Below are 22,624 nucleotides of genomic sequence, written 5' to 3' on the forward strand. Positions count from 1 at the left end.
ACTTGAGAAAAAGGTGAAATTCATTGTTTTAGGGTGAAATGTCCTATAGATATCAATTAGGTTTAACTGGTCCATTGTATCATTTAAAGTTTATGTTTCCTTGCTAATTTTCTGTTTTATTGATCTATCCATAGGTGTGGATATCTATCCATACGGGTATTAAAGTCTACCACTATTACTGTGTTATTCTTAATTTCCCCTTTCATACTTGTTAGCATTTGCCTTACATATTGCAGTGCTCCTGTGTTTGGTGCATATATATTTATAATTCTTATATCTTCTTCTTGGAGTGATCCTTTGACCATTATGTAGTGTCTTTCTTTGTCTCTTTTCACAGCTTTTATTTCAAAGTCTATTTTATCTGATATGAGTATTGCTACTCCTGCTTTCTTTTGGTCTCCATTTGCGTGCAATATCTTTTTCCAGCCTTTCACTTTCAGTCTGTATGTGTCCATTGTTTTCAGGTGGGTCTCTTGTAGACAGCATATATAGGGCTCTTTTTTTTTTTTTTTTTTTTCATCCATTCGTCCAGTCTTTGTCTTTTCTTTTGGTTGGGGCAGTCAACCCATTTACAAATAAGGTAATTATTGATAAGTATGATCCTGTCGCTATTTACTTTCATGTTTTGGGGTCAAGTTTATACACCTTTTCTGTTTCCTTTCTAGAGATGGTTTAGCATTTGTTGAAGAGCTGGTTTGGTGGTGCTGAATTCTCTCAGCTTTTGCTTCACTGTAAAGCATTTGATTTCTCCTTCATATTTGAATAAGATCCTTTCTGGGTACAGTAATCTGGGTTTTAGGTTTTTCTCTTTCATCACTTTAAATATGTCCTGCCATTCCCTTCTGCCCTGAGAGTTTCTATTGAAATATCAGCTGTTATCCTTATGGGAATCCCCTTGTGTGTTATTTGTTGTTTTTCCCTTGCTGCTTTTAATATTTGTTCTTTGTGTTTGACCTTTGTTAATTTGATTAATATGTGTCTTGGGGTGTTTTGCCTTTGGTTTATCCTGTTTGGGACTCTCTGGGTTTCTTGGACTTGGGTGACTATTTCCTTCCTCATTTTAGGGAAGTTTTCAACTATTATCACTTCAAGTATTTTCTCATGGCCTTTCTCTTTGTCTTCTTCTTCTGGGACTCCTATGATTGGAATGTTGGGGCATTTGACATTGTCCCAGAGGTCTCTGAGGTTGTCTTCATTTCTTTTAATTGTTTTTTCTTTTTTCCTCTCTGCTTCATTTATTTCCACTTTTCTATCTTCTACCTCACTTATCCTATCTTCTGCCTCAGTTATTCTCCTGTTGGTTCCCTCTAGAGTATTTTTTATCTCATTTATTTCATTATTCGTTATTGATTGCTTCTTTTATTTCTTCTAGGTCCTTGTTAAACATTTCTTGCATCTTCTCAGTCCTTGCCTCCAGGCCATTTATCTGTAACTCCATTTTGTTTTAAAAATTTTGGATCATTTTTACTATTAGTATTCTGAATTCTTTTCAGGTAGACTCTCTATCTCCTCCTCTTTTGTTTGGTTTGGTAGGCATTTATCCTGTTCCTTTACCTGCTGAGTATTTCTTTGCCTTTTCATTTTGTTTAGATTGCTGTTTCTGGGGTGGCCTTTCTGTATTCTGGCAGTTTGTGGTTCCTCTTTATTGTGAAGGTTCCTTTCTATGGGTGTGGTTGGACGAGTAGCTTGTCAAGCTTTCCTGGTTAGGGAAGCTTGCGTCTGTGTTCTAGTGGGTGGAGCTGGATTTCTTCTCTCTGGAGTGCAATGAAGTGTCCAGTAGTGAGTTTTGAGATGTCTATGGGTTTGTTGTGACTTTGGGCAGCCTGTATATATAAGCTCAGGGCTATGTTCCTGAGATGCTGGAGAATTTGCATGGTATGTCTTGCTCTGGAACTTGTTGGACCTTGGGTGGAGCTTGGTTTCAGTGTAGGTATGGAGGCTTTTGGATGTGCTCTTATTAATTAATGTTCCCTGGAGTCAGGAATTCTCTGATGTTCTCAGGTTTTGGACTTAAGCCTCCTGCCTCTGGTTTTCAGTCTTATTCTTACCATAGCCTCAAGACTTCTCCATCCATGCAGCACTGATGAAAAAACATATAGGTTAATGGAGAAAAGATTCTCCACAATGAGGGACACCCAGAAAGGTTCGCTGAGTTACATGGAGAAGAGAAGAGGGAGGAGGGAGATATAGGTGATCAGGAGGAGAAGAGGGGGAATAAAAGGCAAGAAAGCAGTCTAGACAGTAATCAAACCCCTATGTGCTCTCCACAGCCTGGAACACCCAGCGAGGTTCACAGAGTTACATAGAGAAGAGGGAGGAAGGAGACAGAGGTGACCAGAAGTCAGTTCATTTGCTCAGTCATGTCTGACTCTTTGTGACCCCATGAACTGCAGCATGCCAGGCCTCCCTGTCAATCACCAACTCCTGGAGTCCACCCAAACCCATGTCCACCAAGACGGTGATGCCATCCAACCATCTCATCCTCTGTCATCCCCTTCTCCTCCCACCCTCAATCTTTCCCAGCATCAGGGTCTTTTCAAATGAGTTAGTGCTTCGCATTAGGTGGCCAACCTATTGGAGTTTCAGCTTCAACATCAGTTCTTCCAGTGAACACCCAGGACTGATCTCCTTTAGGATGGACTGGTTGGATCTCCTTGCAGTCCAAGGGACTCTCAAGCGTCTTCTCCAACACCACAGTTCAAAAGCATCAGTTCTTTGGTGCTCAGGTTTTTTTACAGTCCAACTTTCACATCCATACATGACTACTGTAAAAACCATAGCCTTGACTAGACAGAACTTTGATGGCAAAGTAATGTCTCTGCTTTTGAATATGCTATCTAGGTTGGTCATAACTTTCCTTCTAAGGAGTCAGTATCTTTTAATTTCAAGGCTGCAGTCACCATCTGCAGTGATTTTGGAGCCCCCAAAATAAAGTCTGACACTGTTTCCCCACTTATTTCCCATGAAGTGATGGGGCCAGATGCCATAATCTTCGTTTTCTGAATGTTGAGCTTTACGCAAACTTTTCAACTCTACTTTTTCACTCTCATCAAGAGGCTTTTTAGTTTTCTTCACTTTCTGCCATAAGGGTGGTATCATCTGCATATCTGAGGTTATTGATATTTCTCCCAGCAATCTTGATTCCAGCTTGTGCTTCTTCCAGCTCAGCATTTCTCATAATGTACTCTGCATATAAGTTCAATAAGCAGGGTGACAATATACAGCCTTGACGTACTCCTTTTCTTATTTGGAACCAGTCTATTGTTCCATGTCCAGTTCTAACTGTCGCTTCCTGACCTGCATATAGGTTTCTCAAGAGGCAGGTATGGTGCTCTGGTATTCCCATCTCCTTCAGAATTTTCCACAGTTTATTGTGATCCACACAGTCAAAGGCTTTTGTATAGTCAGTAAAGCAGAAAAAGATGTTTTTCCGGAACTCTCTTGCTTTTTCGATGATCCAGTGGATGTTGACAATTTGATCTCTGGTTCCTCTGCCTTTTCTAAAACCAGCTTGAACATCTGGAAGTTCATGGTTCACGAATTGCTGAAGCTTGGCTTGGAGAATTTTAAGCATTACTTTACTAGCATGTGAGATCAATGCAATTGTGTGGTAGTTTGAGCATTCTTTGGCATTGCCTTTCTTTGGGATTAGAATGAAAACTGACCTTTTCCAGTCCTGTGGCCACTGCTGAGTTTTCCAAATTTACTGGCATATTGAGTGCACCACTTTCACAGCATCATCTTTCAGGATTTGAAATAGCTCAACTGGAATTCCATCACCTCCACTAGCTTTGTTCGTAGTGATACTTCCTAAGGCCCACTTGACTTCACATTCCAGGATGTCTGGCTCTAGGTGAGTGATCACACCATCGTGATTATTTTGGTCATGAAGATCTTTTTTGTACAGTTCTTCTGTGTATTCCTGCCACCGCTTCTTAATATCTTCTGCTTCTGTTAGTTCCATACCATTTCTGTCCTTTATCGAGCCCATCTTTGCATGAAATGTTCCTTTGGTATCTCTAATTTTCTTGAAGAGATCTCTAGTCTTTCCCATTCTGTTGTTTTCCTCTATTTCTTTGCATTGATCACTGAGGAAGGCTTTCTTATCTCTTCTTGCTATTCTTTGGAACTCTGCATTCAGATGCTTATATCTTTCCTTTTCGCCTTTGCTTTTCCCTTCTCTTCTTTTCACAGCTATTTGTAAGGCCTCCTCAGACAGCTATTTTGCTTTTTTGCATTTCTTTTCCATGGGGATGATCTTGATCCCTGTCTCCTGTACAATGTCACGAACCTCTGTCCATAGTTCATCAGGCACTCTATCTATCCGATCTAGTCCCTTAAATATATTTCTCACTTCCACTGTATAATCATGAGGGATTTGATTTAGGTCATACCTGAGTGGTCTAGTGGTTTTCCCTACTTTCTTCAATTTAAGTCTGAATTTGGCAATAAGGAGTTCATGATCTGAGCCACAGGCAGCTCCCGGTCTTGTTTTTGCTGACTGTATAGAGCTTCTCCATCTTTGGCTGCAAAGAATATAATCAATCTGATTTCGGTGTTGACCATCTGGTGATGTCCATGTGTAGAGTCTTCTCTTGTGTTGTTGGAAGAGGGTGTTTGCTATGACTAGTGCGTTTTATTGGCAAAACTCTATTAGTCTTTGCCCTGCTTCATTCCATATTTATTTTAATTGGAGGATAATTACTTTACAGTGTTGTGATGGTTTTTGCCATACATCAATATGAATCAGCCTCAGGTATACATGTGTCTCCCCATCCTGAACTCCCCTCCCACCTCCATTCCTACCCTATCCCTCTGCTGTCTCAGAGCACTGTCTTTGGGTGCCTGCTTCATGCATCAAACTAGTACTGGTCATGTATTTTACATATGGTAATAAACATGTTTCAATGCTATTCTCTCAAATCACCCCACCCTCACCTTTTCCCTCAGAGTCCAGAAGTCTCTTCTTTACATCTGTGTGTCTTTCGTTGTCTTGCATATAAGGTTGTCATTACCATCTTTCTAAATTCCATATATACACATTAATATACTGTATCAGTGTTTGTCTTTCTGACTTCACTCTGTATGATAGGCTCCAGGTTCATACACCTCATTAGAATTTACTCAAATGCATTCCTTTTTATAGTCTAGTAATAGTCCTTTGTGTATTTGTACCACAACTTACTTATCCATTCACCTGCGGATGGACATCTAGGTTGCTTCCATGTCCTAGATATTGTAAACGGTGCTTCAGTGAACATCAAGGTGTATGTGTCTCTTTCAATTCTGGTTTCCTTGGGGGTGAATGCTTAGTATTTTAGTGAACCTTTGCTTCTGGCTTATGATCTTCCCAAATATTGTTCAGTTTTGTTTCAGTTTTCCCCCTTAGAAGAGACAGGGGGGCATTCCAGTTCTGGAGTTGTGAATTTCCCCTTTCCCAGGTCAGTCAAGTTCTGGTAAAACAGTTTCTTTGAGCGTAGGCCTTAATAAGAAAAACGAAATGGTCAATGCATATTTTTAAATGGCTAATTTTCTTATCCGCTTTTCAGAATTACAGTAACATGATGGAATTTTTCTCAGATCTTCACTGTGAGAATCTGATAAGGCTCCTGTAGGTAAAACTCCCAAAAGCTTGGGAGTCCCCTAGGACTGGGCCTGCTTAAAATTTTTAACTTTCAAGCCTGTTCACACTGCTGCTGCTACTAAGTCACTTCAGTCGTGTCTGACTCTGTGTGACCCCATACACGGCAGCCCACCAGGCTCTCCCATCCCTGGGATTCTCCAGGCAAGAACACTGGAGTGGGTTGCCATTTCCTTCTTCAATGCAAGAAAGTGAAAAGTGAAATTTTTCTATGCCTAGATTGTGCTAAAAGCTAGCCAGATAAAGAGTCTGTCAGTTCATAACACAGATATTTATAGAAAATAATCAGAGTGAAACACAACAGAGATGAACATCACACAATGGAAACATGGAGGAATGAACAAATACACCTAGTATCTGGTGCATGGTAGCTGCTTAATAAGTATTTGTACCAAAAAAAAAAAAAAAGTTCCTGATGTTAACATTGAGGTGAGGGTAATTAGAGACACTTTGGGAATGAGTTGGCATTTGAATTAAGCCTATGAAAGGTGAACACTTATGGACTTTACCACTTAAGAGGTTCACAGTGAGCCTCTAGCAATTTGCCAGTTATTGATTAGGTTTTCATAGTCCTGAACTGGTTCCCAAGGACTTTTCTGCTCTTGGGCTTATGCCCTATATGTTTTGATTTTCTGTGTCTGCTTGTCTGTTTCTTCAGCTTGCCCTATGACCTCAGTTCTCTGATGGAGCTAAGAGGAGTTGATTTTCAGGTTGTTCCATTTTTTTTTCTTCTTGTGTGAATGCAAGAGTTGACTTCCAAGCTCCTTGCATGCTTAACTGGAGTGCAAGGAAATTTTTTGATACCTCAAAGACATGTTTGTTGTAAAGTTTTCATTTTGTGAAAACTCGTTAGAGTAACTATCTTTTAATTAATGTACTTTATTTTTCTTTTAAAGGGGTAAAATCTAGTATCTTGTGAAAAATTAACTTTTTTCGTTTTTTTTCTTCTTGAATAGATCCTAAATGCCCAGGAGATATTGATTTTCATAATAGTGACTGGGACATTAAGACAATCACCAGCTCCTTGAAATTCTACCTCAGGTATGTCTAATATGATTCGGAACATTGCTTTTCAGAAATGATCGAATTTGGATGGATGGAGATGGAGTTAATGTATCCCAATTTTGGGAGTTTAGATAGAATTGCTAAAGAAAAAAGAATGAAAAAAATTTTTGTTAAAGAAAAATGTACATTAGGACCCTTTTTTTAAATTGGGAATTTAAGCAAGGGAAACATCAAAATAATAGAATTATTATTGAAATGTGGGTTTCTGAAGAAAATTTGCTTTAAAAACAATTTGAAGGTTTGCCTTTATGCACAGATAGGGTGATATCACAGTGGGCTCACCAGCAAACTCAGGAGTTGGGAAAATTCAAGATTTTTAACCTGTATTGTTGGATAATAATAATTTTGAAACATTAAATTGCATTTACACATACATAATTTGTGTATTTGTATGTCTTTTTTAATAATGTGAATAAAACCCAAAAAATACAAATATAAAAAAGTTAGAACTTAAAAAGAAAAAAAAAATGTTAGAACTAAATGAAGTGATGGCAGTAGGAAAAAATTAACTCATGAGCAAAATTTGGGGATGCACAATGACAGTTTATTGGTATAACTTTATACTGCATAAAATTATTTGTGACGTATATACTTTTTAAACTCATTCATTTCTTACCATTTTCTATGTCCCATAGTATACACCATACTTTATGTGCTAAAATGTCTTTTCAGTTATTGTACTCTTTAGTCAATAAGATAGCTATTTATGATATGAGAAATGTCATTACTCCAAATAGATTGGGTCCCAGATATTGTTATTAAATGACCTTCTGCTATTGCATCATCTTAGAACTTTAAGTAAATATGAATGCTCTATTCAGGAGTATTTCTCTTGCATTTGCCAAAGAAGAAAATCACTGTTCTAAGAGGGTTTATTCTGTGCTGGGCAATATTCTAGTTGCTTATGTTGACAATATCATTGTTTTTCTCACAGTAATCTTATGAGGTAGGTGTTACCATACTTATTTTACAGATGAAGAATTACAACATACTTTCTCCCTCATTAAGTAATATTCATGATCACAATTCATATTATTTGAACCCAAGTATCTCTAACTTGTAAAGCCATTGGTATTAGAGCATCTTATTTCCCTATTCTCCACATCCCATAGGCTGTGACCTTCTTAGAATTGCTTGGGTAATTTAGTAAAGACATAGCAATCTGCTATGCACACTTCAGGAGACTCATGATGATGATAATAGTGCAAGTAAATGATTCTATGTCTCTAGCCTCTTTAAAAGGAGTTACTTTTTTAAGAGATTTACGTAGGGTAAGTCCCTCCCACATTTTACCTTTCCCAGATCATTGCATAATAAGCAGTGAAGCCCATTTGAAATATGAACGTGAGACTTTTGAATGGCCAGCACCTCCAATAAGAGATATTTATTGTTAAGAGTCTTATGAGCCTTTAATATGTACTAGCCAGTTAATACCTTCTCAATTTCTTTTTTTTTAAATTGTATTGGTATCTTCAAAATGAACTTGCTTCATCTGTGTTTTAGATACCTAATTCACCCCTTGTCTCTAATATTCTAGAAAATTACTCTAAAAACCATCCCTTTTCTTTTCTGTATCTTTAACCTTTCTCATTTAGTGGGTTTTTTCCTCTGAGCATACAAATAGGAAGACCCCAACCACAGAAAACTAACCAAAATGATCACATGGATCACAGCTTTGTGTAACTCAGTGAAATTATAAGCCATGCCATTTAAGGCCAGACAAGACAGATGGGTCATAGTAGAGAGTTCTGGTAAAATGTGGTCCACTGGAGAGGGGAATGGCAAACCACTTCAGCACTCTTGCCTTGAGAACCCCATGAACAAATATGATCCAACATTGCACATCTCTCGAACCTTGTGTTTTGTTTCATTCATTCATTTTTTCCACCATTCACTAAACCATTCAGTAAACATTTCTTGAGTACCTACTCAGTGCCTAGCATAGTATCTGGCAGTTGGTACACAGTTGTGAGTAGATATGACCTTAAAAAGCTCATAGTTGGGACTTCCCTGGTGGTCCAGTGGTTAAGGGTCTGCCTGCCAATGCAAGGGTCACCGACTGAATCCCTAGTCAGGGGAGATACCATATGCCACAGCACAACTAACCCTGTGTGCTGCAACTACATTTGAGGGATATGACAGTAAAGAGTAGCCCCTACACTGCAACTACAGCAAAGCCCATACACAACAATGAAGACTCAGCACAGCCAAAAACAAATAAAACATTTTTTTAAAAGTTATAGTCCAGTGAAATGGACAGACAAAAAGCAATTATACCAATGTAATGAACTGTAATAAGTGCTCTGAAGGAAAACTGCAAAGTGGGATGCAGTCATATAATAAGAAAGCCTGATTTATTCTGGTTTTCGTTTTGAACTGAGGTTTGAATTATAACTTGGAGTCAACTGGCAGGGGGAGGCAGTTCCAGACAGAAATACCTTCATATGCAAAGACCTTGAAGCACAAGGAGGACCCTTTTAAGGAACTACATGTACCAGTATATGTGGAGTATTGAGTGTAGAGGGAGGGAGAGATATGTAGGGCCAGATCATTCAAGGCCTTTTAGGATATTTTTAGAATTGGAGTATGAATATATATTTAAAGGAATGGGAATATACTGAAAGATTTTAAGCAGGAGGTTATATGATGAGATTTGCATTTTGAAAAAATATACAGATGAGATTAGAGAGAGACAAAATAAGTAGAGGTGGAAACCAGTTAGCAAGCTGTTGCTGTGGTCCTGGAAAGAGATTATGCTTCTGTGGGACTAGGGAGTAGCATTGGGAATAGACAGAAATAAGCATAGTCAAGAGATTCAGGGAATAAACTTGGATATGAAGATGGAGGAGAGGGAGATAAAAGAATGACTTCCACATTTCCAGCCCATGCAACCAAATGATGGTCATACATTTACTGATTTGGGAAACATTTAAAAAAAAAAAACCTCATTTGAGGGAGATGACAAATTAGGTTTTAGATATGTCAAATCTAGGTGTCTTTATAGAAACTAGGGCAAGAATTTTAAATAGGCAATCTGATATATAGGAAATGTATAGGAATGTAACTCAGAGAATTCTGGGCTTGAGTTAAAAAATTGGGGATCATCAACAGTGCAGATGACAACAGGAGGCAGGAGCTTAGATGAAATTGCCTAGTGAGATATTTCAGCCCTTCTCAATCTAGCTTCAGTGTATGAAGTAATACACACTCCCACCTTTACTTTTAATCTCCGAGTTTACTTTTTAACCCACTGCAAATCTGACTTGCGCCCTCTCTTCTATGAAGCTGCTCTTGCCAAGGTCACCAGTGATTCTCAATGCTAAACACAATGGATGATTGTCAATCTTTACCTTATTTGATCTCTTTGTAGCATTTGAAGCTGTTAACAAGCCCTCCTTCAAACTCTTTCTTCTTTTGGATTCTGTTAATCCATTACTTTTGGATTTTCTCTCACCTCTTTGATCACTTTAAGAAGTCTCTTTTATGGACTTTCTACCTGGTATTTCCCAGGGCTTTCTTCTCATTTTGCTACACTGGAGGAATGGAAAATACAAATATTTACAGGAACAAGGATATGAAAATGACTAAAGGACTACTTTCATATTAAACTACTTTCATATTAAACTTGTTGCCTATAAAACCCTTACTTGCATGGCAATCCCTTTGTTTATATATAAACAGCAATATTCTTTACTCCCTCAAACAACCATAGGAGCCCAATATAGACAGATCTTTCCATTTTTCAATAGAGACAGACAATATTGATCTTGTATGTGAAATACTCGATTTTTTTCATATTATGATGACTGATTCAATTCCATTTCTTTTTTACACACTCTTCTGGACTGGAAAGAAATGTTGAAAGACCTCATGTAACTGTTAGCTGCCAGTTCACCATCTGTCCTTGAGCCATGGTATTCGTTCTTATGGTTCTAATAAGCCCTGCTTCTCAGATCTGGAAAAGCACTTCATCCATCTTCCTAATAAACATCTGTCTTTGGCTATCCCAGAAACCCCTCAGACATAGCATCTCTACTTCCCTCTGAATCAATTTCTAATATGTTCAGTCCCAAACCAGATTACTCTGGTTTTGTGTACCCAAACCAGATTACTCTGTCCCTCATCAACATTAATCTTTCCCTTATAACTGTTGAAGGAGCTGTCTTTAATGTCTTTCAAATAACTCTCCTCACCCTTTCTTTCTACCCCTAATGGCACTATTTTCATTTAGGCTTTTATTATCTCTTGCCTATATTACTACAATAAGAGCAGTGGCAAGCAGTATAACATAATGATAAAGAACATGGCCTTGAGACAGACTGCTTACTTCCGCCACTTACTAACTATGTGGCTTAGGATGAACTATATAACTTTTCTGAAGCTCAGTTTCCTTATCTAAAAAATGAAGATAATATTAGTATCTACCTTACAGGGTTGTCATGAGAATTAAATGAGTAAATATATGTTAAACACTTAGAACAGTGACGAGTTTGCTATTATTACTATTATTAGTGGATTGCTTCCTTCTTCTGGGCCATGTACTACCCACTTTTATCATTGTACTTGTTACCTTACATTGCAAATTTTGTATATGATACTTTCCCCAACTAGACTGTTAGCTCCTTGAAGGTTTAGACTACGTCTAATTCATCTGGATCCCCAATACCTGGCACAATGCCAGTCACAAGTAGGTGTTCAGCCTATGTATATAGACCACACCACGCAGCATGTTGGATCTTAGTTCCTTGACCAGGGGTCAAACTCGTGCCCCTTGAAGTGGAATTACAGAGTTTTAACCACTGGATCACTAGGGAAGTCACTCAACCAGTATTTTTTGACTAAATAAAGAAACCTGTCTGAGCCTCAATTTCCTTTTCCATTAAACAGGGATTTGAATTACTTCTTCACAGGATTTTTGGAGGGATCAAATGGCAGGACAGATGTAAAAGAACTTGGAAACTGAGGAACTAATGAACTGTAAGGACTTCATAGTATCAATCGTAGTGGGTCCACTTTTTGCAGGGCTGGTTTTTGCCTCTTTTCACTTTGGGGAACTAGTTGGAGACCCTGCTCGAGGTCTCAGCTCATACTTTCTTCTGTTGAATTACGAGCAATGAGAATTCCTCTGACAAATTTTCAGATGAACAAAAAATGCATATAGTCATATCAATCTGTGAGCTCAGAAACTTCAGCTTTGCTTCTCACAGAACTGAGATTCTAAGGCCTCACTACTCCCTCCCCAAAGGAACTTACAGTCTTCATTAATTTCAGGAATCTTTCTGAACCTGTCATGACCTATAGACTTCACAAAGAGCTGGTCTCTGCTGCCAGTAAGTATTTATGTTACTTAGTTAATTGTGTTTTCCTGGCTTCTAACTAATATTCACAACAATAAGCCTAGAAGACTGCTTGAGTGAAAGTAAGGGAAAAAACAAACATACTTACAGGTTTTGTCCACTGTCAAATGAGGATATTCTTACTTGCTAACTCACGTGCTGTATTAGTTTTCATAAATTAGTGTTAGTTGAGTAAATTGGAGAAAACTGTCTAACTTGAGGGATGCAAAAGTTCTGAGGACTTGACTGATTGATTGTGCCTTATATCAGAACAAGCATATTGGCTCACATTGCCAGGAAACAACAAAATGGTTCCATTACAGTTATTGTTTCAGGTTTTTTTCAACACTTTGCCCTTTCAAATGGTTTTCAATTGTCTTGTGAATTATTACTCTTTATTTTTTTAGTGCTAGCATCACAATGTTTAGATTATGAGACCAGTAGTGAGACTGGAGGAGTACATAGGAAATAAGGTATATAGAATCACTCAAAAAGTTGGCAGCTGAAGAAGCATTAAAAGTTTTGGCTGAGGCCACTGTATGAGTATCCCTCCCTACCTCCATGTGACTCTTCTACATTGTGCCTTGTATAGTATTGAGGAAAAAGATGCAGGGGATTTGTCCTCATAATGAATCTTTGTTGAGGCAAGAGAGCCTTGATTTTTACTCTGAGCTCTCTCAGTAATTTTCCTAGGAATCCAGAGGCAGCAGCACACCTCCCAGTTCCACAAGGAAATTTGCTGGGCAAGCGTTTCCAGCTGGAAGTTTACATGCAGAGCTTTAAGAGCAACCTGCTGTTTCTAGAATTCTGACTTGTTCTGATACAGTCTTCTCTTCTCTCTTCTGTTTTATCTTCTCTTCTCTCTTCTATATTATTCTCCTTTCTAGACTAATTTATTTGTTTTTAATCTATGTTTTTATCTTATAGTCAGTCTCTGTCTTCCCCCTTCAGTGTCTTTGTTTCTTGGTCTCTTTCTGTCATTTTGTCCCTATGTCTATATATCTCTCTCTTTTCATCTCTCAGACTATGTGTCTCTGATTATCTCTGCATGTGCACATGCATGGGTGTGTGTATGTGTGTCTGTGCATGAAAATTTGCTTAATCCAATTGCCCAGAAGGCAAAACTATCTCTCTGTTCTCTCTCAGAGTCTGACAACCTGGATTATCGATTGGGAGCTATTCACTCCCTGGTATATAAGCTACCAGAAAAGAACCGAGAGATGTTGGAACTTCTTATAAGACACTTGGTCAAGTAAGTAACTTCTAGGTTTTCAGGAAGAGTTCCTGTTAGAAGAATGACACACATGATAGCGCTACAGATAAACTTTCTTTAAGCTCATTAAGTCCCAACCCCCAATTGCTTCATCCTAGGCGATCTGAGTGCTCGGTGAGAAACATGATTTTGCCTTTATCCTTGTATGTATCTTATCCAGCTCATTGTGCATCTTATCTAAGGGGTTTTCTCAGTTTAGGGATTAATACCAGATAGAATGGATTAAACACAAGCTTTGCTGTCAGATAAATCTGGTTTCAAATACCAGCTCTACCCTTTAGCTTTATAATCTTAGGAAAAGCTCTCTTAACCTCTGTTTGGTCATCTTTAAAATAAGAGTAGTATTGCCTGCCCCTTAAGACTGTTATGTGGATTTGAATGAATACAGGTAAAGTGCCTGGGACATAGGAAGTTCTCAAGACATGGGAGTCATGATTATAGTCGCCTTCTTTGCTTGCGTATGGCAGGTAGGAAGAGATAGCAGCATTTCAGAATAGATCTGGTGATAGGCTCTAAGATGGGTGGGTATAAGGGGCATGTGTGCCCCACTGTGGTGCTTTCTGACCAGAGGGTTCAGTGTTGTGAATACAGATAAATTTACTTGACTCATAAAAGGCTGCTCTAAGGAAACAATGTGGAACAGAAAAAAGTACTATAGCCAGGAGTGAGCAAACCTGGGTTCCAGCATCAGTTCTGCTACTTGCTTTCTTGATGACCATTGACAGGTCACTCTTAAGGCCACTCCTACTGTGTTAAAAAGTAAATAAATGAGACAACAAGCTTAGAAAAAATGTGATGTATTCTAAGTCTATGCAACAAAATTAAGCTATCAGTACACTGATAAAAATGCATCTGGAAATCACTTCAAAAACAACATTCATATTTCCTCATTCTTTTTCATTCCTGTATAATGCTATATTGTTTGAATACACCATTATTTACACAAGTAGTCACTTATTGTTGGAGAATATCTCAAACACCTAGGGGATAGGTGGTGAATAGGGTGGGAGGGATAGGCATGGATGCTAGACTCCTCTGAGTCTGCCTCCTTTTGACTTTTGTGCCATATTAATATTTTATGTATCCAAATAGTAAAGTTAAATCAAAAGGAAAATAACACAAACTCTAAAATGAAATGAAAAAAGAAAATGATTCTAAATATCAAATTCATAGCATACTAGTACAGAGAAAACAGTTATTTCATCAAACTTGTCAACACAGCTGCTAATTCATGCTAATAAAATATATTCTGAAAACAAGAAAAGTTGTGAAAAAGTTATAAGCATCACCCAGTAGGATTATTAGTACTATTATTAGTACAAGTTTTGCCAAGAGAATGCACTGGTTATAGCAAATACTCTCTTCCAACAACATAAGAGACAACTACACATGGACATCATCAGATGGTCATTACTGAAATCAGATTGATTATAATCTTTGCAGCTGAAAATGGAGAAGCTCTATACAGTCAGCAAAAACAAGACCTGGAGCTAACTGTGGCTCACATCATTAACTCCTTATTGAAAAATTCAGACTAATATTGAAGAAAGTAGGGAAAACCACTAAGCCATTCAGGTATGAGCTAAATAAAGTCCCTTATGATTATACAGTGGAAGTGAAAAATAGACTCAAGGGATTAGATCTGATAGAGTGCCTGAAGAACTATGGATGCTGGTTTGTAACATTGTACAGGAGATGGTGACGAAAATGATCCCCAAGAAAAAGAAATGCAACAAAGCAAAACGGTTGTCTGAGGAGGCCTCACAAATAGCTGAGAAAAGAAGAGAAACTAAAGGCAAAGGAGAAAAGAAAAGATATACCTATCTGAATGCAGAGTTCCAAAAAACAGCAAGGAAAGATAAGAAAGCCTTAAGTGAAAAATGCAAAGAAATGGAGGAAATCAGTAGAATGGGAATGACTAGAGATCTCTTCAAGAAAATTAGATGCCAAGGGAACATTTCATGCAGAGATGGGCACAGTAAACGACAGAAGCATTATGGACTTAACAGAAGCAGAAGGCATTAAGAAGAGGTGGCAAGAATACACAGAACTATACAAAAGAGGCCTTAATGACCCAGATAATCATGATGGGTGTGATCACTCACCTAGAGCGAGATGTCCTGGAGTGTACATTCAAGTGGGCCTTAGGAAGCATTACTACAAGCAAAGCTAGTGGAGGTGATGAAATTCAATCTGAGCTACTTCAAGTCCTAAAAGTTGATGCTGTTAAAGTGCAGTTCTCAATATGCCAGCAAATTTGGAATACTTAGCAGTGGCCAAAAGACTGGAAAAGGTAAGTTTTCATTCCAATCCCAAAGAAGGGCAATCCCAAAGAATGTTCAAGCTACTGCACAGTTGTACTAATTTCACATGCTAGGAAGGTAATGCTCAAAATCCTTCAAGCTAGGCCTCAACAGTACACGAACCAAGAACTTCCCTGTGTACATGCTGGATTTAGAAAAGGCAGAAGAACCAGAGATCAAATTGCCAACATCTGTCAGATCATAAAGAAAGCAAGGGAATTCCAGAAAAACATCTACTTCTGCTTCATTGATTACATGAAAGCATTTGACTGTGTGGATCACAACAAACTGTGGAAAATTCTTAAAGAGTTGGGAATACTATACCACCTTACCTGCCTCTTGATAAACTTGTATTTTATCAAGAAGCAACTGTTAGAACCAGACATGGAACAATGAACTGGTTCGAAATTGGGAAAAGAGAATGACAATGCTGTATATTGTCACCCTGCTTATTTCAACTTATACGCAGAGTGCGTGAGTGTGTGGTCAGTAGCTTTAGTCTTGTCCAAATCTTTGTGACCCTATGGACTATTGCCTGTCAGGCTCCTCTCTCCATGAGATTCTCTAGGCAAGAATACTGGAGTAAGTTGTTGGGCCCTCATCCAGGGGATCTTCCCCACCCAGGCATCAAACCTGGGTCTCCTTCATTTTCCAAATTGCATCATGTGAAATGCAGGGCTGGATGAATCACAAGCTGGAATCAAGATTGCCAGGAGAAATATCAATAACCTCAGATATGCAGATGATACCACTTTAATTGCAGAAAGTGAAGAGGAACTAAAGAGCATCTGGATGAAGGTGAAAGAGGAGAGTGAAAAGCTGGCTTAAAACTCAACACTCAAAAAACCAAGATCATGGCATCCAGTCCCATCACTTCAAGACAAACAAATGGGGAAAAAATGGAAACAGTGACAGACTTCATTTTCTTGGGCTCCAAAGTCACTGCAGATGGTGATTGCAGCCAGGAAATGAAAAGACACTTTCTCCTTGGAAGAAAAGCTATGACAAACCTAGAGAGTATATTGAAAAGCAGAGACATTACTTTGCCGACAAAGGTCCATCTAGTCAAAGCTATGGTTTTTCCAGTAGCCATGTACAGATGTGTGAATTGGACCACAAAGACGGCCAAACACCAAATAATTGATGCTTTTGTACTGTGAAGCTTTTGTACTGTGTTGGAGAAGACTCTTGAGAGTCCCTTGGACTGCAAGGTGATCAAAGCAGTCAATCCTAAAGAAATCAACCCTGAATATTCATTGGAAGGACTGATGCTGAAACTGAAGCTCCAAAAGTTTGACTACCTGATGGGAAGAGCTGACTCATTGGAAAATGCACTGATGCTGGGAAAGGTTGAAAGCAGGAAGAGAAGGGGGTGACAGAGGATGAGATGGTTGGATGGCATCACCAACTCAATGGACATGAGTTTGAACAAACTCTGGGAGTTGATGATGGACAAGGAGGCCTGGCATGCTACAGTCCAGGAGTTCACACAAAGTTGGTCATGACTGAGGGACTGAGCAGCAACAACACTCTACACAAAAATAAGCTCAAAATGGATTAAAGATCTAAATATAAGGCCCGATACCATAAGTCTTAGAGGGAAACATAGATAAGCCATTCTTTGACATAAATTTTAGCAATTTTTTTTAGATCTGTTTCCTAAGGCAAAGTAAACAAAAGCAAAAGAAAACTGGGACCTAAATAAATGTAAAAGCTTTCGAACAGCAAAGGAAACCATCAATGAAATGAAAAGAAATTCTATTGAATTGTAGAAAATATTAGTAAATGATAAGACTAATAAGAGGTTAATATCTAAAATATATAATCAACTCATGCAACTAAATATCAAAAAAGTGAACAACCTGATTAAAAAACAGAAAAAGGAATAACATTTTTCAAAAGATGATATACGATGATCACCAGGCTCATGAAAAGATGCTCAACACTAATAATAATCAAAGAAAACAAATAAAATCGCATTCAGATATCACCTCATAAACATGTCAGAATGACTATCATTAGTGGGGATTGGGAGGTTGGGATTTATATGAAGACCTACAAGAGTCCAGAACTAATGTGAAAAAAGATGTCCTTTTCATTATAGAGGACTGGAATGCAAAAGTAGGAAGTCAAGAAACACCTGGAGTAACAGGCAAATTTGGCCTTGGAATACGGAATGCAACAGGGCAAAGGCTAATAGAATTTTGCCAAGAAACGCACTGGTCATAGCAAACACCATCTTCCAACAACACAAGAGAAGATTCTATACATGGACATCACCAGATGGTCAACACCGAAATCAGATTGATTATATTCTTTGCAGCCAAAGATGGAGAAGCTCTATACAGTCAACAAAAACAAGACCAGGAGCTGACTATGGCTCAGATCATGAGCTCCTTATTGTCAAATTCAGACTTAAATTGAAGACAGTAGGGAAAACCACTAGACCATTCAGGTATGACCTAAATCAAATCCCTTATGATTATACAGTGGAAGTGAGAAATAGATTTAAGGGCCTAGATCTGATAGACAGAGTGCCTGATGAACTGTGGATGGTGGTTTGTGACATTATACAGGAAACAGGGATCAAGACTATCCCCATGGAAAAGAAATGCAAAAAAGCAAAATGGCTGTCTGGGGAGGCCTTACAAATAGCTGTAAAAAGAAGAGAAGAGAAAAGCAAAGGCAAAAAGAAAAGCTATCACCATCTGAATGCAGAGTTCCAAAGAATAGGAAGAAGAGATAAGAAAGCCTTCCTCAGCAATCAATACAAAGAAATAGAGGAAAACAACAGAAAGACTAGAGATCTCTTCAAGAAAATTAGAGATACCAAGGGAACATTTCATGCAAAGATGGGCTCGATAAACGACGGAAATGGTATGGACCTAACAGAAGCAGAAGATATTAAGAAGAGGTGGCAAGAATACACAGAAGAACTGTACAAAAAAGATCTTTACAACCCAGATAGCCACGATTGTGTGATCACTGACCTAGAGCCAGACATCCTGGAATGTGAAGTCAAGTGGGCCTTAGGAAGTATCACTACGAACAAAGCTAGTGGAGGTGATGGAATTCCAGTTGAGCTATTTCAAATCCTGAAAGATGATGCTGTGAAAGTGCTGCACTCAATATGCCAGCAAATTTGGAAAACTCAGCAGTGGCCACAGGACTGAAAAAGGTCAGTCTTCATTCCAATCCCAAAGAAAGGCATTGCCAAAAAATGCTCAAACTACCACACAATTGCACTCATCTCACACACTAGTAATGCTCAAAATTCTCCAAGCCAGGCTTCAGCAATATGTGAACCATGAACTTCCAGATGTTCAAGCTGGTTTTAGAAAAGGCAGAGGAACCAGAGATCAAATTGCCAACATCTGCTGGATCATCGAAAGAGCAAGAGAGTTCCAGAAAAACATCTATTTCTGCTTTATTGTCTATGCCAAAGCGTTTGATTTTGTGGATCACAATAAACCATGGAAAATTCTGAAAGAGATGGGAATACCAGACCAGCTGACCTGCCTCTTGAGAAATCTGTATGCAGGTCAGGAAGCAACAGTTAGAACTGGACATGGAACAACAGACTGGTTCCAAATAAGAAAAGGAGTATGTCAAGGCTGTGTATTGTCACCCTGCTTATTTAACTTATATGCAGAGTACATCATGAGAAACTCTGGGCTGGAAAAAGCACAAGCTGGAATCAAGATTGCCGGGAGAAATATCAATAACATCAGATATGCAGATGACACCATCCTTATGGCAGAAAGTGAAGAGGAACTAAAAAGCCTCTTGATGAGAGTGAAAGAGGAGAGTGAAAAAGTTGGGTTCAAGCTCAACATTCAGAAAACTAAGATCATGGCATCTGGCCCCATCATTTCATGGGAAATAGATGGGGAAACAGTGGAAACAGTGTCAGACTTTATTTTTGGGGCTCCAAAATCACTGCAGATGGTGACTGCAGCCTTGAAATTAAAAGACGCTTACTCCTTGGAAGGAAAGTTATGACCAACCTAGATAGCATATTCAAAAGCAGAGACATTACTTTGCCAACAAATGTCCATCTAGTCAAAGCTCTGGTTTTTCCAGTGGTCATGTATGGATGTGAGAGTTGGACTGTGAAGAAAGCTGAGTGCTGAAGAATTGATGCTTTTGAACTGTGGTGTTGGAGAAGACTCCCTTGGCCTGCAAGGAGATCCAACCAGTCCATTCTGCAGGAGATCAGCCCTGGGTATTCTTTGGAAGGAATGGTGCTAAAGCTGAAACTCCACTAGTCTGGCCACTTAATGCGAAGATTTGAGTCAATGGAAAAGACTCTAATACTGGGAGGGCTTGAGGGCAGGAGGAAAAGGGGATGACAGAGGATGAGATGGCTGGATGGCATCACTGACTCCATGGATGTGAGTTTGAGTGAACTCCAGGAGATGATGATGGACATGGAGGCTTGGCGTGCTGCGATTCAAAGAGTCAGACTCTCTGCGTCTCAAAGAGTCGGACCCTACTGAGCAACTGAATTGACTGACTGATATATATATATATATATTGCAACCTACTATATTGCAAAGGGTAGTCTACCCAATGATCCATGGTGATCTAAATGTGAAGAATATCTCCAAAAAAGTAGAGATATTTATATGTACGTCTGGTACACTTTGCATCATAGCAGAAACTAACACAACATTGTAAAGCAACTATACTCCAAGAAAAATTAATTAAAAAAAAAAAAAAACAGACTCGCCCATGCACCGATGGTAAATTAATCTGTTACAAAGGAGACAAGACTACCCAACGTTGGAAAGAAGCTTTTCAACAAGTGGTGCTCGGAAAACTGGATAGCCACGTGTGAAAGAATATTTTAGATCATTCCTTTACTTCATACACATAAATAAACTTAAAATGGATTTAAAGACCTAAATGTGTGACTAGACACTATAAAACTCCTAATGGAAAGCATTGGCAGAACACTGTCTGACATAAATCACAGCAACATCTTTTTTATTCCCTCTCCTAGAATAATGGAAATAAAATCAAAAATATATGAGGCCTACTCAAAAGCTTTTGCACAGCAAAGGAAACAGTAAACAAAACGAAAAGACAACCCACGTATTGGGAGAAAATACTTGCAAATGATGTGACCAATAAGAAATTAGTCTCCAAAACTTGCAAACAGCTTATGAGGCTTAATTGCATCAGAACAAACAACCCACTCAAAAAATGAGCAGAAGACCTGAATAGACATTTCTCCAAAGAGGGTGTACAGATGACCAATAGGCATATGAAAAGATATTCAATATCAGAGAAATACAAATCAATATTATAAAGAGATATCACCTTACTGCAATCAAAATAACTATCATCAAAAAGTCCACAAAAAACAAATGTTGAAGAGAGTGTTGAGAGAAGGGAACCCTCCTACACTCTTAGTAGGAATGTAAATTGGTACAGTCTCTATGGAGAATAGTATGGAGGTTCCTTAAAGAACTAAAAAATAGAGCTATCATATGACCCTGCAGTCCTACTCCTGGGCATATATCTGGGAAAAATAAAACATGATCTGAAAGGATACATTCAACCCAATGTTCATCTTAGCACTGCTTACAATAGCCAAGACATGGAAGCAAGGTAAATGTCCATCAACAAACGAATGGATAAAGAAGTGGTACATATATACAATGGAATATTACTCAGCCATCAAAAGAATGAAGGAATGCCATTTGCAGTAACATGGATGAACCTAGAGAGTGTCACGCAGAGTAAGTTAAACAGAGAAGGAGAAATATCATATGGCATCTATTATATGTGGAATCTAAAAAGAAATGATACAAATGAACTTAACTTACAAAACAGAAAGAGACTTACAGACTTAGAAAATGAATTTATGGTTGCCTGGGGGGAAGGGAGAATTAGGGACTTTGGGAACATCATATACACATTGCTATATTTAAACTGGATAACCAACAAAGACCTATTGATAGCACATGGAACTCTGCTCAATGTTATGTGCCAGCCTGGATGGCAGGGGAGTGGGGTGTGGGAGAGAATGAATACAAGTATATGTATGGCTGAGTCCATTTGCTGTTCACCTGAAACTGCCACAACATTGTTAATCAGCTATAAAGGGTTAGTAGAAGGAAAGAAATATTAAAAATTAGGGCAGAAATAAATGCAAAAGAAAAAAAGAGACCATAGCAAAAATCAACAAAGCCAAAAGCTGGTTCTTTGAGAAGTTAAATAAAATTGATAAACCATTAGCCAGACTCATTAAGAAACAAAGGGAGAAAAATAAAATCAACAAAATTAGAAATGAAAATGGAGAAATCACAACAGACAACACAGAAATACAAAATCATAAGAGCCTACTATCAGGAACCATATGCCAATAAAATGGACAATTTTGAAGAAATGGACAAATTCTTAGAAAAGTATAATTTTCCAAAACTGAACCAGGAGAAAATAGAAGATCTTAACAGACCCATCATAAGCACAGAAATCGAAACTGTAATCAGAAATCTTCCAGCAAACAAAAGCCCAGGACCAGATGGCTTCACAGCTGAATTCTACCAAAACCTTAGTGAAGAGCTAATACCTCTCCTACTCAAACTCTTCCAGAAAATTGCAGAGGAAGGTAAACTTCCAAACTCATTCTATGAGGCCACCATCACCCTAATACCAAAACCAGACAAAGATGCCACAAAAAAAGAAAACTACAGGCCAATATCACTGGTGAACATAGATGCAAAACTCCTTAACAAAATTCTAGCTAACAGGAACCAACAACATATGAAAAAGATCATACATCATGACCAACTTAGCTTTATTCCAGGGATGCAAGGATTCTTTAATATCTTCAAATCAATCAATGTGATACACCACATTAACAAATTGAAAGATAAAAACTATATGATTATCTCAATAGATGCAGAAAAAGCCTTTGATAAAATTCAACATCCATTAATGACAAAAACCCTCCAGAAAGCAAGCATGGAAGGAACATACTTCAACATAATAAAAG

At 38.3% G+C, this 22,624-nt stretch overlaps 1 protein-coding gene across 5 annotated transcripts in view; it reads left to right on the forward strand.

Annotated features, from left to right (window-relative positions):
• Positions 1-22,624, forward strand: part of OPHN1 (oligophrenin 1) — a 635,000-nt gene that overhangs the window by 463,985 nt on the left and 148,391 nt on the right. For 4 of the 5 annotated variants that reach the window (XM_061409851.1, XM_061409855.1, XM_061409852.1 and 1 more), the window contains 3 exons: positions 6,598-6,682; positions 11,978-12,036; positions 13,189-13,294. In XM_061409851.1, the coding sequence (XP_061265835.1) occupies positions 6,598-6,682; positions 11,978-12,036; positions 13,189-13,294 (250 nt within the window). The remainder of the gene's footprint in view (positions 1-6,597; positions 6,683-11,977; positions 12,037-13,188; positions 13,295-22,624) is intronic. The other variant, XM_061409853.1, reaches the window with a different exon arrangement.

This window comes from Bos javanicus, chromosome X (genome assembly GCF_032452875.1).
Source record: "Bos javanicus breed banteng chromosome X, ARS-OSU_banteng_1.0, whole genome shotgun sequence".
Taxonomy (NCBI): Eukaryota; Metazoa; Chordata; class Mammalia; order Artiodactyla; family Bovidae; genus Bos; species Bos javanicus.